Here is a 17482-nt window from a genome sequence, read left to right on the forward strand (position 1 = left end):
CTCTTGTGTAGTACAAAATAAGTCTCTAAAAAGTTGCAGAAGTATTGAAGAAATTGTGGGGAAAGACACAAAGCACGTGAGGAACATGAATTCGGTAAAAGAGACAATGAAAATTCTAAAGCTAAAGAAATGTGTGCAATAACTAACCCATGTGAACTGTGGTTCTGTGCTGGAGGGAGCCGTTAGGCTATTTGGAAGCTTGGAATTGATGTATAATGCCGTGGAGTTCTTTGCTTTAAAATGATGGGAAAATAGGTAACAGTTTAATAATGTAGCCTTAGAATGTCTGATATTCAGGAATGGGTTATTGATATTAAGTGGGAGATCCTTGTTTTGAAAACTTTCCTTGAAGATCTGTGGTGTGATTGAAGAAAGAATTTGGTCCTGTTTCACTACTAGAAGGGAAAACTCCAGACTTCTTCACAGATGAGTTTTCCCGTACATAAGATGAGATTTAGTGTTGGCTTGTCTCAGTCTCTGTATGTGTTGAAATTTTAGGGTACATGTGAAAGGCTTTTAGGACTGGGTTGATTGGGTAGGAATGTAATTGGGGTCTTATATTGTAAGGCCTAAAATTTCATATGCTTATTTGATATCTTTATCAGGGCTCCAAAGGCCTAATCATGAGTTCCCCTTGTTCTTGCGAGATGTGCTCCCCATCCAGCAAAAAGACTCCCACCTAACTAGCTTTCCTATCAGGAAGATGACCTAAACGCCCCCTGGTCCTCACTCTAAAGGGTTTCACCTCCTTGCTGGACCACAAAATTATTCAAACAAACCAGTCACATCCTCCTGCGGGAATTAGGGCCACCTTATCCTCTTTTTACTACAAAGCCTGCCTCCCACAGACCCTGCTTGTTCACTCCATCCCTGAGTGCAACCCCTGTGTGGCCCTGCATGACGTGTGGTGTTCTCCTCCCCTGGGCTGTGAGTATACATGTCTAATAATGTTGTCAATCTCATCTGTCCAGTGTCAGGAATTGAGCCACCTCATACTGTTTAGGCCAAGGGATCTCTCCCTCACCAGTTGGCTGATTAGGAGGTAATCAGAACAGCACTGCAAAGAGAGAGATTGAGAATCATCTCCAGCAAACCCTAAGAGAATAGTACCAGGAGCAAAGTGCACTGTGTAATTTTACAAGATGTACGGGTTTACAGCAAGGTGTCTCAACCTTGGAACTATTAATATTTTGAGCCAGAGAATCTTTTATTGTGGGGACTTGTCTTCTGCATTGCAGTATATCTAACAGTGTCCTTGACCTTTACAAATTAGATGCCTGTAACACCCACACCTCCTCCCCCCAGGTGGTGACAACCAAAATTGTCTCCAGACATGGCCAGATGTCTTCTGCAGAGTAAAAGCACTCCTTGTTGAAAACCACTTGTCCAAAGTGACATCATCATGGTTGAATATCCTCTAACTCAGGAATGAGGAAGAGTGTTCAATGAGGGATAATGGATGATAAAGACTAAGTTGCACAAGTAATAGATAATGTACACTGTGAGAGCTGAGGAAGGTGTTTGAAATTGAACTGAATTAAAATATCTAAATAGGAAAAGAAAAAAGACTGCATCTAAAATATTCAAAGCATGGACTATCATGTAGCAATTTCTATAAAGTTGACTAAAAAAATGGTCCTTATAGAGGAGATGTTTGTAAGAAAATATGACTTTATGATGAGCTTGAATCTGTTATCTTAGAAGAGCTGTTGTAGTACATTTGGGAGAAGTTCTTATCAATATTTTTTCACGATCATTTAAGGGAAAAGAAGGTGGAAGACATTTCCCATGAATTTGTGGTAGAGAAGCAGAGCTTGTAGGAGGCTTGTGTGTAGTGTTTCATTTAATTGGGACTTTTTGGTTATTTTATTCATTTCTAGATACTTCTGGGTAAAAAAATTAATCTTATCTGTAGCCATAGGACTATTCAAGACATGTAGAACTCTCCTTCAATGATACTAATTTTTTTACTGCCCCTGATACATAAGCCCTACCTCATTTGCTTATTATGTGAACCCTTCTCTGCATTGCAGTCCTTGATCCTTTTCATTTAAAAAATATTTCATTTATTTTCACAGGTAATACATGAGTCTTATTTTTTCAGGGTTCAGTGACATTCAGGGATGTGGCCATAGACTTCTCACAGGAAGAATGGGAATTCCTGGACTCAGCTCAGAGGGACTTATATAGGGATGTGATGTGGGAGAATTACAGCAATTTCATCTCACTAGGTAAGGCTATTTATCCCAAACTATGTTGGCTTTCTCTGCTGTCAACTTCAGGACTATGTTTTGAAAAACTAGATAAATTTTTTCTCTTTGTTCCAAAGGAATGGTTTTAGTTTCATTAGGTTGGAAAAAGGCTCCTCCATTTAATGCGTCATCACTTTCATCTAGCTCTATCCTTCACATTTTTTTTTAAAGCAATTTTTTTTAAAGATTTTATTCATTTGACAGAGAGAGATCACAAGTAGTCAGAGAGAGGGGGGGATGCAGGCTCCCCGCTGAGCAGAGAGCCCGATGTGGGGCTCAATCCCAAGACTCTGAGACCATGACCTGAGCCAAAGACAGAGAGGTTTAACCCCCTGCGCCACCCAGGCGCCCCTGTCCTTCACATTTTCTTCAGGCTCTGTAATTTACTTGTTTCACTGCTATCCAAGGACTGGGCTTCAATTCTGGCTTGAATTCTGCCACCAGAGGCATTGTCCAAGAAATCAGATTTTACCTTATATTTGAGCCCAGAATTGATGCAAATACTTAACACTCCATTCTAATCCACCTGCAAGGAAAGTACCTAAACACGGGGGCTTTGAGTGTCTCTAAAAATCAGGGGAGCCTATAGAACTTACAAAGTATGAAATGGATCCACAAAGTTCATTTAAAACTCAAGCAAACACATTCTGTTTCCTATAACAACCATATTTAATTTTTCCTGCTTTGTGGTTGTAATTTAAAATCTGAGAACTTTGCATTTAACATTGAGTAAATAATCCTAGAAAGGATCAGAAGATGTCTCAGTTAAGACACTATCTTGTCAGCAAATGGATAACAATAAAAATAGCTAACACACATATAGGTGTGTATATGTATGTATATATATATTTATATGTAAATACATACAGCTTCATATATTTGTACTATTTTTGTACATATATTTGTACATATATTTGTACTTTTCTGAGCATCATGTGTTACTAATTAATTCTCACAACTCTGGAAGAAATATACTATGGTTATCCTCATTTCAGATGAGAAAACTTAGGGATAAGAGGTTAATAATTGGCTGAGGTAACACAGCAACAAAGGTAGGATTTAAACTCAGGCAGTCTGGATACAGACTGTGTTCCCAACCACTACACAAGACTGCCTCTCAATGGAGCTTGTAATTTAAATTATATTAAATTTAAATTATATTCAGGCCTGTTCTTAACCATCTGTTCCTTGTGCTCCTGAGGTTACCCTAATATGAGTGCTCTTCAACTCCCTTGCATTTATTTGCTCTTAGGCTTTATAAAGTACCATTTTGATCTGTAGTTAATTATGAACTTAACCAAATTTGGACAGGCTTTTGGACTTAAAATTTCATGTCACATTATCTTTTAAGCAGAACCTTCCATTTCTAAACCAGATGTGATTACTTTACTGGATGAAGGGAAGGAGCCCTGGATGGTTGTAAGGGAAGGGACCAGAAGACACTGCTCTGGTGAGTGAGGGCTGAGCAAGATGGGGAAAATCAGCCAAGCCTGTTAGCCTTGACATGTTGGAAATCTCTCCTCAAAAGCCCATGGCCTTTGGAGGAAAGGGATGAGACCCGGGCAGCAAATTAAAATCTTTTAAATCTGGCCACCAAAGGAACTTCATGTTCACCTTGATTACAGCTTTCTGGTTTTCTCAGTATTCATATTTTTTTCCTACTTCAGAGAGAGGAGCTATTCCCAGTAGGAGAAACAAAGTTGATAATAAACATAAGAACTGAAATCAACAAGATAAGAAAATTAATAAAGCCAAAAGTTGATTTCTGAAAAAGATCAAAGTTGATGAACACCTAGCTTGATTCATCAGGGAAAAAAAAAGACAACAATTGCTAATACTAGGAATGAAAGAGTAACTGGGTTATCACTTCACACCTTATACCCATTAAAAGAATAATGAGAGCCGAAGGCAGAGGCTTTGACTCACTGAGCCACCCAGGCGCCCCAGTTATCAGAAATCTTTCCATTAAAAAAACACCAGGTTCAGGGACGCCTGGGTGGCTGAGTTGGTTGGACGACTGCCTTCGGCTCAGGTCATGATCCCGGAGTCCTGGGATCGAGTCCCACATCAGGCTCCCAGCTCCATGTGGAGTCTGCTTCTCCCTCTGACTTTCTCCTTGCTCATGCTCTCTCTCACTGTCTCTCTCTCTCAAATAAATAAATAAATAAATAAATAAATCTTTAAAAAAAAAGAAAAGAAAACACCAGGTTCAAATGGCTTTACCAGCAAATTCTGTTAAATGTTTACAGAAGAAATAACAGTGGTACACAAATTCTTTCATAAAAGGAAAGAACAGCTTCCCAACTCATTTTCCAAGAATAGTGTAACTTGCATATTATGTCCTGGTGAATTACTAAAGGGAAAAAAAAATGATACGCTCATCCTTCATGAACATAGATATAAAATCCTTAAGAAAATATTAGTAAATTAAATCTAACATATGTAAAATGATGATAAGTAGGGTTTATCCCGGGAATGCAAGCTTGGTTTAACATGTGGCTCAGTGGGTTAAGCCGCTGCCTTCGGCTCAGGTCATGATCTCAGGGTCCTGGGATCGAGTCCCACATCGGGCTCTCTGCTCAGCAGGAAGCCTGCTTCCTTCTCTCTCTTTCTGCCTGCCTCTCCGTCTACTTGTGATTTCTCTCTGTCAAATAAATAAAAATAAAATCTTAAAAAAAAATTAATTAGTGTGAAAAAATATTAATCCATATCTTTCACAATATTAACAAGAATGAGAGAAGCTATGTGATTGTGTGTCCAATGTGTAGAAATAGCATATGACAAAATTCAACATCCATTCATAATAAAAATTTTCAGGAAACTGGAAGTTCAAGGGAACTTCCTCAAAAAATACTACGTCTTGGGCGCCTGGGTGGCTCAGTGGGTTAAGCCGCTGCCTTCGGCTCAGGTCATGATCTCAGGGTCCTGGGATCGAGTCCCGCATCGGGCTCTCTGCTCGGCAGGGAGCTTGCTTCCCTCTCTCTCTCTCTGCCTGCCTGCCTCTCCATCTACTTGTGATTTCTCTCTGTCAAATAAATAAATAAAATATTTTAAAAAATTAAAAATAAAAATAAAACTATAGTAATCAAAGGACGCCTGGATGGCTCAGTATGCTGAGTGTCCAACTCTTGGTTTTAGCTCAGGTCATAATCTCAGGATCGTGAGAGTGAGCCCTGCATCAGGCTCCAGACTAGGTGGGGAGTCTGCTTGAGATTCTCTCCCTCTGCCCCCTGCTCACATTATCTTTCTCTCATATTAATAAATATTAAATAAATAAAACTACAGTAGTCAAGACATTGAAGATTGGATAAGGATCAACAACAGAACAAAGACCTTTGAGGTAGAACTCACACTTAAATGATCATTTATTTTTTTACAAAGGTACCAAAACATTCCAATGGGGAAAGGAAAGTTATTTCAACAAATAGTGCTGGCATAACTGGGGAAAAAAATCTTGACCCCTGCCTCATCCCCAAATTAATTTAAGATATATTTTAGACCTGGGGCATCTGGGTGGCTTATTGGGTTAAAGCCTCTGCCTTCGGCTTAGGTTGTGATCCCAGGGTCCTGGGATCAAGTCCCACATCAGGCTCTCTGCTTAGCGGGAAGCCTGCTTCCTCCTCTCTTTCTCTTCCTGCCTCTCTGCCTACTTGTGGTCTCTGTCTGTCAAATAAATAATTGAAATCTTAAAAAAAATAAAATTAAAAAAAATTTTTTAAATATATTTTAGACCTAAATATAAAAACTAAAGAATATAAAAAGCCAAATATAAAAGCTAAATAAGAATAAAAAATTTTAACTCAATATAAATTTTATATAAAAAACACGAAAGCTAGGGAGGCCTGACTGGTTCAGTTAGAGGAGCATGCAACTCTTGATCTTGGGGTTGTAGGGTATAGAGATTACTAAAAATAGTAAAAAAAAAACTTCCCAAAAAACAAAAGCTATATCTTTTAGAGGAAAACTAGGAGAATTGCTTGGTTTGAGTATTATACTATGGTAATGGTAAAATGTTAACATCAAGAGAGGCTGGATGAAGGTTGCATCAGACTTTTCTGTATATTTCTCTGCAACCTCATAGGAATCTACAGTTTTTTCAAAACAAAAAAGAAACAATAAGGGCAAGATGGGAAGAAGGAATATCAGTCAGGAGGTTATTTCTTTTGTCCTGGTTGGAGATAATAGTGGTTTTGATTGGAATGGCGTTCGTAGGAGGTAGAAGTAGATTCATGGTAGGTCTGCACAGTACATGTTGGTCTGCTCCTCCGTCCAGATACTTCTCCTCACCTTGCTTGTATTTCAACAATCAGCCTGAGGCTGCCCTCATGTGGGGGATGTCCTCTTTACCTAGATTGGACTCCTCACACAGCTTCCTTCCCCCAATATGGGTAAGAAGCATCTTTGTCTTTGATTGATGTTATTTTATCCATCTACATTTAAGTAATTTTCTTACTTATTGAGGTGCAAATCTAGTACCGTCCTAATTTTTTCTGGTGGTTCAACATATTCTTTCTTCCTTTTTTTCCTCTCCTGCCTTTGCTGAATTAATCAAATATTTTGATTTTATTTTATTTATTTTTAAAAATATTTTGATTTTAGCTTTTGCCTCTTGAATATGTTAGTTATATATACTTTTAGTTTTCTTCTCAGATTTGTCCCAGAAATTAAAACATGGATTCTTACTACATTGCACCTTAAATTAATTCCTTTAGTATCTTTCCCAATACTCTGAAGATATTAATAATATTTTATTTATGTATTTTTAAAGATCTTTCTTATTTATTTGACAGAGCACAAGCAGGGGGAACAGCAGAGGGAGAGGGAGAAGCAGGCTCCCCACTGAGCAGGGAGCCCAACACGGGACTTGATCCCAGGACCCAGATCATGACCTGAACTGAAGGCAGGCGCTTAACCGACTGAGCCACCCAGCCACCCCATACTTATTTAGATTTACCTACATGTTTACCTCTTACGGTGCTCCTCATTTTTTTTCTGCACTGCCATGCTTCTCTCTGGAATCATTTTTTCTGCACATGAAGAACTTCCTTAAATATTTATTTTATTGTGTCTCTTGGCAATGAATTCTCTTAGGTTTTGTTTGAAAATATTTTTAAAGGGTACAGAATTTTGTCTTTGTTTTTGTTGTATAGAATTCTAGATTGACAGTTATTTTCCTCTTAGCAAATATCTTGTCTTTTGGCTCCTGTATTTCCATTTAGCAGCAGGTTTTTGGTCATACTGTAATTCCTTTGGAGGTATTGTTTTGGAGGTATTTTTTTTTCCTTTATGACTCCTTTAGAATTTTCTTTTTTATTTGGTTTTCAGAGATTTACTGTGGTGTATCTAGTTTTATATTGTGGTGTATGTATTCTGTTTGCTGTTTTAAAGCATTTTTTTTTAAAGATTTTCTTTATTTATTTGTCAGAGAGAGAGGGAGAGAGAGCGAGCACAGGCAGACAGAGAGGCAGGCAGAGGCAGAGCGAGAAGCAGGCTTCCTGCCGAGCAAGGAGCCCGATGTGGGACTCGATCCCAGGACGCTGGGATCACGACCCGAGCCGAAGGCAGCTGCTTAACCAACTGAGCCACCCAGGCGTTAGGCTTCGTATCTTGTCAGTTTTGAAAAATTCTTGGTTGTTATATATTCAAGTATTGTTTCTTTCCCATTTTTGCTCCTCTCTCTTTCTGGGACTCAGGTCACACATATGTTAGACCTTTTTAAATTGTTGCATGTGTCCTTTATGTTCTCTGTTTTTTTTGTTTTTTCTTTTTTTCTTACTCTTTTTTGTTCCAGTCCGGCTGCTATAAACCCATTTCCTAGTTCACTGATCTTTTCTGCTAAGTCTAATCTGCTGTTAAAAATATCTGTTAAATTCTTAATTTTAGGGGTGCCTGGGTGGCTCAGTGGGGTAAAGCCTCTGCCTTCAGCTCAGGTCATGATCCCAGGGTCCTGGCTCTCTGATCAGCAGGGAGCCTGCTTTCCCCGCTCTCTCTCTGCCTGCCTCTCTGTCTACTTGTGATCTCCGTCAAATAAATAAATAAAATCTTTTTAAAAAATTCTTAATTTTAACTGTTTTTCAGTTATGAGATTTCTATTTGGATATATATATTTGGATATATATATTGCTTTTTTTTTTTTTTTGGAAAGAAAGAGAGATTGGAGGGGTGTGGGAGAGGGAGAGAAGAATCTTTTTTTTTTTTTTAATTTTATTTATTTATTTGACAGAGAAATCACAAGTAGGCAGAGGCAGGTAGAGATGGGGGAGGAAGCAGGATCCCTGCTGAGCAGAGAGCCCGATATGGGGCTCTATTCCAGGACCCTGGGATCATGACCCAAGCCGAAGGCAGAAGCTTTAACCCACTGAGCCACCGAGGCGCCCTGAGAGAGAAGAATCTTTTTTTTTTTTTTTTTAAGATATTTATTTATTTATTTATTTGACAGAGAGAAATCACAAGTAGACCGAGAGGCAGGCAGAGGGAGAGAGAGGGAAGCAGGCTCCCTGCTGAGCAGAGAGCCCGATGTGGGACTCTATCCCAGGACCCTGAGATCATGACCTGAGCTGAAGGCAGTGGCTTAACCCACTGAGCCACCCAGGCGCCCAAGAGAGAAGAATCTTAAGCAAGCTCTACACCCAGTGTGGAGTCTGATGCAGGGCTTGATCTCACAACCCTGAGATCATGACCTGAGCTGAAACATAGAGTCAGATGCTTACCCAAATGAGCCACCCAGGACCCCTCTCTTAATAGACTTAATTTTTAGAGCAGTTTTAGGTTGACAGCAAAATTGAGCAGTTGGTAGAGATTTCCCACATATTTCCTAAGGATGCATTATTTTTTTTTTAAGATTTTATTTATTTATTTGATAGAGATCACAAGTAGGCAGAGAGGCAGGCAGAGAGAGAGAGAGGAGGAAGCAGGCTCCCTGCTGAGCAGAGAGCCTGACGCGGGGCTCGATCCCAGGACCCTGGGATCATGACCTGAGCTGAAGGCAGAAGCTTTAACCCACTGAGCCACCCAGGCGCCCCAAGAGTGCATTATTTTTATAAATTAGTGGAAATGGACATCTTTTTCTGTGTTTATATTTTTAAAATATCTTATAAGTCTGGCTTATTCTAAAATATAATTTATGTACATTAAATTCATTCTTTTTAGTATCTAGGAATTTTGACAAATGCATAGTTAGGTAACCACCACCATAATCGAGTTTAGAATAGTTTCAAAGTCTCATGTTTTATAGTGATGAGATTTTTTTGAGTCATTTTAGCAGTTTTATACATTTGTACCGTAGTCATAGAAAGAACCTTTCTTATCACTCCTGTCCCACTTGTTCCCCTATCTTTGCTTACTTCATTCAACATTTAGATTTTCTCATTCACGTCCCTCATCTGGATCATTATCTTTGACCCTATATCTAACATAGCCTTTATTTTTCCTCTTTTGCACTCAGGTGATCCCAGGTACCATTCCATATTTGACTGTCATTCTGCTATACTCAATATCTGCCCATGTCTTTTTGCTAAGGATTTCATAAACCTTTCAATGTTAGGATAATTGAAAGATATTTGAGGTAGTTTTCTGGGACGTACAAACATTGCTTTAGCTATATGGAATGGGAGGGAACACCTAGAAGAGGTATGAAGGAATAAAAATTTGAATGAATGTATCACTGTTAAGTAATAGTATAAACCCTAGAGGAGAAAAGCAAATCATTATAGTACTTTTTTTTTTTTTTTTTTTTAACCTAAACTCTACTCCCAATGTGGAGCTCACATTCAGAATCCCAAGATCAAGAGTTGAATGCTCCACAGACTGAGCCAGCCAGGCACTCCTATTGTAGTACATTTTAAAAAGATTAGAAAAATGTACATATTCATTAGTGATGACATAATTATGGGAATTAAATGAGTAACATCCATTGTGTATTTGGGGTTTGTTATTTAATGGTAAATGGGCTTTAGAGTTTGTTTCTGCCACTAGGGAAGCTTAGGGGTAAGAAACTAACAGAATAACAAGTAAGAAAATTAATAAATATTCCAAAATTGGGACAAAAAAGAGCAACCAGTTGCTGGGATAGAATATAAAGTGCATAGTTTTAAACAGGATCAGCAGGAATGGCTTTTGGAAGAAGTGATTTTTGATTGAGACCTGTTGGTGAAGGGAAGCCAGCCATGCAGGCAGAGGATGCAGTTCCTTCCTCAAAGAAGGAACAACCTGTAAAGGGTCCTATTTAATGGGAACAGTGGTAGTGTTTTTTTGTGAGCTGAAAAGAGGCCTTTGTGGCATGAACAGAGAGAGTAAATGAGAGAGGCACTGATAAGCAGATAGCAGCTTATTATCTATATTCAGGTATTTATATTTGATTCTAATTATAAAGAGAAGTCATTAAAAACATTTAAGTGGAGAGACTCAAATATTGATGAGCATCAGAATAATTTGCTGGAGAATGTATATAAGTACAAAACAAAAACACACCCAGGACTTAACCCTATAGATTATGTTTCAGTTGGTTAAGAATACCTCTGTATAATTTTAAGAAACTTTCAGATGATTCTCATCACTGATTTGTTTCTGTAATCACCAACCTTATCTCCAGTCCTGTACTCTATTCTGTGTGTTTCCTTTGCTTTTTTTTTTTTTAAGATTTTATTTATTTATTTGACAGACAGAGATCACAAGTAGGCAGAGAGAGAGAGAGAGAGGGGAGGAAGTAGGCTCCCTGCTGAGCAGAGAGCCCGATGCGGGGCTCAATCCCAAGACCTTAGGATCATGACCCGAGCTGAAGGCAGAGGCTTTAACCCACTGAGCCACCCAGGTGCCCCTCCTTTGCTTTCTTTTTTTTTTTTTAATGTGTAAGAATAGTTTGTTCCTTAATTAATAACCTGCAATACAAAAATAAAAATAAGCTCAATAGTGATAGGGAATAGGGAATGATAGCAATATTAATGTGTGAGTTATTTGGTACAGAGTACAGGTCATTTTCCTATTGGAATGAAGCCAGAATAGAAGTAAACTTAAAACATTCATCAGGAGGGACGCCTGGGTGGCTCAGTGGGTTAAGCCTCTGCCTTCGGCTCAGGTCATGATCTCAGGGTGCTGGGATCGAGTCCCGCATCTGGCTCCTTGCTCGGCAGGGAGCCTGCTTCTCCCCTGCCTGCTCTGCCTGTCTCTCTGTCTACCTGTGATCTCTGACAAGTAAATAAAAATAAAATCTTAAAAAAAAAAAAATTCATCAGGAAAGGCTGAGTATCCAACTTGATGCTTTATTTTTGGTTGCCCTTTCACCTCTATATGAAAAAAATGAGTAATAAGTGTCTGCATCCAAGACTGTCTCCCAGAGGTAGATACCATCAACCTTGCATGGCTTCTAGCTGGAGACAGGTTACATTTTGCCCTGTTCCTATCTTAGGAATGGTAGCCTTGCTGGCTCAGGGCTTTTTTTTTTTTTTTTTTTTCCCAGCACCTGGAATTTAGCATTTCCACTTTTTTGTGTGTGAATTTTAGTATCCGTGAAGTGGCCTTCAGCTGTGCTGAACTGCCTTTTGACTCAACTCTTGAAATATCAATTGTTATATTTGTTAAGGCTCTGCCAGTAAAGTTGCATAAGGTTTGAGTGGTCTTTTCCAGCCCTGTTTTCTTCATAAACTCTTAGATTTTTGGTGTGTAATTTTGCAGAAGATAAGGGGTTTTTTAGGTTCAGCAGAAATGCCCATTTTAGAGATATCTAATCCATTTACTTGTAATAGACATTATTTTAGGTGCCTTTTATTTCTCTATAGAAGTTTTCTTTCTTCTGTCACAGGAATATAGTGTGTATTTACCTTCTGTTTTCTTTCAGATTTGGAGTCCAGATACAGGACCAATACTTTATCTCCAGAAAAGGACATTTATGAAATATATTCATTCCAGTGGGAGATAATGGAAAGAATTAAAAGCTATAGTCTTCAGGACTCGATTTTTAGAAATGATTGGGAATGCAAAGGCAAGAGTGAGGAGCAAAAGGAATCACAGGGGCGATATTTTGGGCAAGTGAAAATTACTTCTGAAAAAATGACCACTTACAAAAAGCACAATTTTCTTGCTGAATATCAGAGAGTTCATAATGGAGAAAAGTTATATGAATGTAAGGAATGTAGGAAGACCTTTATTCGTCGCTCAACACTTAGTCAACACCTGAGAATTCATACTGGTGAGAAACCTTATAAATGTAAGGAATGTGGGCAGGCATTTAGGCAGCGAGCACACCTTATTCGACATCACAAACTTCATACTGGTGAGAAGCCCTATGAATGTAAGGAATGTGGGAAGGCCTTTACAGTGCTCCAAGAACTTACTCAACATCAGAGACTTCATACTGGTGAAAAGCCCTATGAATGTAAGGAATGTGGAAAGGCCTTCAGAGTCCATCAGCAACTTGCTCGACATCAGAGAATTCACACTGGTGAGAAACCCTATGAATGTAAGGCATGTGGGAAGACCTTTAGGCAGTGTACACACCTTACCCGACATCAGAGACTTCATACTGCTGAGAAACTCTATGAGTGTAAGGAATGTGGGAAGGCCTTTGTATGTGGTCCAGACCTTAGAGTACATCAGAAAATTCATTTTGGTGAGAAACCTTATGAATGTAAAGAATGTGGAAAGGCTTTTAGAATATGCCAACAACTTACGGTCCATCAGAGTATTCATACTGGTGAGAAACCCTATGAATGTAAGGAATGTGGGAAGACTTTTAGACTAAGGCAACAACTTGTTCGCCATCAGAGAATCCATACTCGTGAGAAACCCTATGAATGTATGGAATGCTGGAAGACCTTTAGTAGTTACTCACAACTTATTTCACATCAGAGCATTCATATTGGTGAAAGACCTTATGAATGTGAAGAATGTGGGAAGGCCTTTAGATTGCTCTCACAACTTACCCAGCATCAGAGTATTCATACTGGTGAGAAACCTTATGAATGTAAAGAATGTAGGAAACCTTTTAGACTGCTCTCACAACTTACTCAGCATCAGAGTATTCATACTGGTGAGAAACCTTATGAATGTAAGGAATGTGGTAAGGCTTTTAGACTTTATTCATTCCTTACTCAACACCAGAGAATTCATACTGGGGAGAAACCCTACAAATGTAAAGAATGTAAAAAGGCCTTTAGACAACATTCACATCTTACTCAACATCAGAAAATTCATAATGGAGTTTAATACAAGAAAGCTTTCAGTTGTACATTATATTACAGGATCTCTAAATCATTTTTGAGAATTTTGCTTCATGACTCAGCTAAGCATAAGAAATTTTATATTACTGAAAAAAATATGTTGCTTTAAAAGCCTTCTATGACCAAACATTGTTTATCTTCAACAAATTGGTATGAGGGAATAATACAATGAATGTAGGAAAATCTTCAGCCTTATCTATCATTATCCCCATTTCACTCCTTTATTACCAGTGCATTATTGGACAAGGTACTTAAACTTCTGTGCCTCATTTTGCTCACTTATAAAATGGTGATAATAGTACCTATGTATATTAGTTATTTATTGCTCTGTAATAAATTGCCACAAACTTAGTAGCTTAAAATAATACACATTATCTCACAATCTCTATGGGTCAGGTGTCTGGGCATAACTTTGGTGGGTCCTCTGCTTCATGGTCTCTCAAAAAGCTAAACTAAAGGTTTTAGCCAGGGTGGGGTCTCATCTGAAGGCTCAACAGGGGAAGGGATCCATTTCCAATCTCACATGGCTGTTGGTTTCTAGCTGGTTGAAGGCTGACCTTAGTTCCTTATCACATGGACTTCTTCAACATGACTGCTTATTAAGTGTGCAAGCTAAGAGTGCAGTAGTCTACTAGCATCATAGAAGCAGTAATCTTCTGTGACCTAATCACCAAAATAATACCTTTTAGGACACCTTTGCTGTCTTCTACGGGTTAGAAGTAAGTTACTGTGTCACCCCACATTCAAAGGTAGAGGATTACACAAGAATATGAATACCAGGCTGTAGGGACCATTTCAGAGTCAGCCTCCCACACTGTGTAATAGGATTGTCTTAAGGATTAAGTAGTTAATGCTTGGAAAAATAGCTACATAGCATGTTTTCTGTAAATATTACCTACAGTTGTTATCATTAGTATTAGTGAATTCATACGAAAGGAATTTACTGTAGATGTAGAAAATGTAGAAATGCCTCATGTCATTGCTCAGCACTTACTAAACTTAAGATAATTTATTCCAGATAAAATCTAGGAGGTTATATTGAATGCGAGGATTTCATCATTTGAGCCGCATCTGTCATTTCATGCTGAAAAGAAACCTTACAAATTTCATGAATGTGAGGTTAAGCATACAAAAATTAAAGAATCAGAAAAATTTTGAAATTATTTTCCCATAATAAATTCCAAAAAGTAAATGTTTTGGAATTCCTGTTTGACCACTGTTAAAGATTAATTAGAAACATCAAAAAGATGGCAGAAACTAACCAGTTGGAAATTTAATATTGTGTGTATATGTGCACCTGTGTGTGTATGTTTGTATGTAAAAATCATATAAAAGAAAGATCATTCCATTTCAGGCAGTATACGGTGTGTTGCTCAAATTGCCCCATCATCAACCAGTGGGAGTTGAGTCGTTTGCCATGACCCCACTTGTAGTTTGATAGTTTACTTGTTTACAGCTGCACTGTATGGTCAGCAATCAAAGATGCTTGGGCACCAACTCATTCTGAAAACTGATAAGGGGTAAAATAAGCATTTATTTTGCTTTTTCCATGTGAACGAACTTTCAGGGCCACCAAAAGCTCCTCAAATTAAAACGTTTTTGTTTCGTTTCATTTGTAAGAAATCAGTAAATACAGAATGAATGATAGGATCAGAAAAATTACTATTTTCTAGTTCCCTAATGGAATAATGGGTCCAGAAAATTATCTTTGGTGGATATTAAAACTATTGGGTGAAATATTTTATAGTGAGAACTTTACAGTGGATTTATCAAGCTGACCACCTCTGAATCCTTTGATCAATTTTAACCTCTATAAAAGTGGGACTATCAGATAATATCCACATCCTGATAAAATGCAATAGGAAATACCACTGCCTACAAAGCCTTACTGCCAAAACAGTGAACTGAAGGAAGCAAGCCTTTGAATCAAACTCTTTAAAAATGAGAATTTGGGGGATAGAGGAACAGAGTTAATGGCACCAAAAGGAAGTAGCCAAGCAGATCCAGAATGTGTAAAATTCTACAAAACAAGTGACCCTGATTTCTTCAACTAAGTGGCATGAAAAAGAAAAGGGGAAGAGCAACAGTTACAGATTGAGAGACTACAGAGATCTATCAACTAAATTCAGCATGTGGGCATTGCTTTGACCTAATTTGAACAACATGTAAAAAGACATTTTGGAGACAGTGGGAAAATGTGGATGTGCTTTGAGTATTAGTTGATATTTAGAAATACTAATTTTGTTAGGGATGATAATATCAGTGTGGTTAAAAGAGAAGAGGTTCTATGTGTTAGAGATACATATATATTTAAGAAATGGTAAGACACCAGATTTGCATTTGAATACTCCAGGAAAAGAAAAAAGAATTGGCAAAGAGAGCTGGGAAGTAGATTGGCAAAATGTTGATAATTATTGAAGAGAGTGGTTTGTATTGGGTTTTTTGTTTTTTGGGGGAGTTTATTGTTCTAGTATTTCTACTTTACGTGTTTGAAAGTTTCAGTAATAAAATGTTTAAGATCAAAACTGAAATTTATAGCCTGCTTAGAAATGATTGTTAATGAGATGTGTGCATCTAAACTTGTCAGATGTCACCAAAGTTCTGTTCTGTGAGAAATTTGTCCCCTTTAATGCATTGTAGGGAAGTTTCATTTGTGGACCTAGTCTTCATCTTCACCTTATCCATAGCAGTTTGCAGGGCCTGTCACATAAATACATGTATTAAGGGAGAGTGAATACTTAATGTCAAAAAACCAGACACAGAACAGAATAAAACCTACAAAAGAGAAGCAAAGCACAACTAAAAACAGAAATTAAGGACTAGACAGTAGTAGATTTAATCCAGTACTAATAATGATTAGATTTTGGGAAATCTAATCAAGAAGAAGAAAATGAAAGATAATGCATTTAGAACATTGACCATGATAAAGATGATGTAGCTACAGATTATCTAAAGTTTTAATTGCAATGTAATACTGTATCTGTATCGATATCTATACCTATATAGATATATATGTGCTGTATGTATTCCAATACCTAAAATATAGGGGGTTACTTTTTTCTGTAGGAATACTTTATGACAATAGACTCAAATAGACCCCAAAAGCAAATGAGTGTGTGTATATGAACTCCCTGCTTAAGAAAAAGTTTGATAGTTGTGCAAGTAAAAGCTTTAAGAAATAGATAATCCTTCACAAAATTCTAGCAGTTAATTATGCACAGCTAAAATAATCCCGATACAAACCTAAGTGAAGATAACTCCTAAAAAGCAAAATCTAGACCAGCTTCATTTATGAAGATTCATCTTAATTCTAAATAAGATATATTTAGAATTACAAAATCAGTCTTCACTAATAGAGCCATGTGTTTGCCTTTCCCAAGTCTCAGATATCTCCAGAAGAGCCGTGTTTAACAGAGTGTAAGGCTTTAACCCAATGTTCTCCACAAACTTGTTTTGGGGTATTCTAGTCCTTGATGATATTTGGGGGAAAGAAAGATTTCTTGGGGAAATGTTTAAATGCAGCAAAGCATTTATTTGCTTGTGGGAAAATCCAAGTACACATCATCAGCTTGTCAAAAGATACGGTAAAGATTTTTTTTTATAAAGATTTTTATTTATTTAAAAGAGATCACAAGTAGGCAGAGAGGCAGGGGAAGCAGGCTCCCCGCTGAGCACAGACAGGGCTGATCCCAGGACCCTGAGGACCATGACCTGAGCCAAAGGCAGAGGCTTTAACCCACTGAGCCACCCAGGCGCCCCAGTAAAGAGATTTTTATTTAACACAGTGTATCTCGAACTAACTTCATTGTGGAATTCTCATACCCAGTATCTCTTACCATCTTTAGAATGTGAACAGATGCTTCCATTACCACAATGAATGTCTTCAAGAACATCATTTCAGACATTATGGTGAGTGTGTTGGCATTGGGGTGAGAAAAGGGCATTCTTCTTCGAAGCTCACGTCATATTCTGAAAGCTTCCTGCTTGGATCTTGAGGGCTAGTGCTTTTCTATAGAA

The 17482-nt window shown here is 37.9% G+C and overlaps 1 protein-coding gene across 7 annotated transcripts in view; it reads left to right on the plus strand.

The window, feature by feature from the left end:
* Positions 1–15990, plus strand: part of ZFP14 (ZFP14 zinc finger protein) — a 97588-nt gene extending 81598 nt beyond the window's left edge. Inside the window, exons 3-6 of one of the 7 annotated variants that reach the window (XM_044256488.1) lie at positions 849–927; positions 2105–2231; positions 3604–3702; positions 12085–15990. In XM_044256488.1, the coding sequence (XP_044112423.1) occupies positions 898–927; positions 2105–2231; positions 3604–3702; positions 12085–13451 (1623 nt within the window). In that variant the 5' untranslated portion in view covers positions 849–897 and the 3' untranslated portion in view covers positions 13452–15990. Of the gene's footprint in view, positions 1–848; positions 928–2078; positions 2232–3603; positions 3703–12084 lie in introns of all 7 variants that reach the window. The other 6 variants (XM_044256489.1, XM_044256493.1, XM_044256496.1 and 3 more) reach the window with 6 other exon arrangements.
* Positions 15991–17482: the final 1492 nt, after the last annotated feature.

The sequence above is a fragment of the Neovison vison genome, chromosome 7, assembly GCF_020171115.1.
Source record: "Neovison vison isolate M4711 chromosome 7, ASM_NN_V1, whole genome shotgun sequence".
Taxonomy (NCBI): domain Eukaryota; kingdom Metazoa; phylum Chordata; class Mammalia; order Carnivora; family Mustelidae; genus Neogale; species Neogale vison.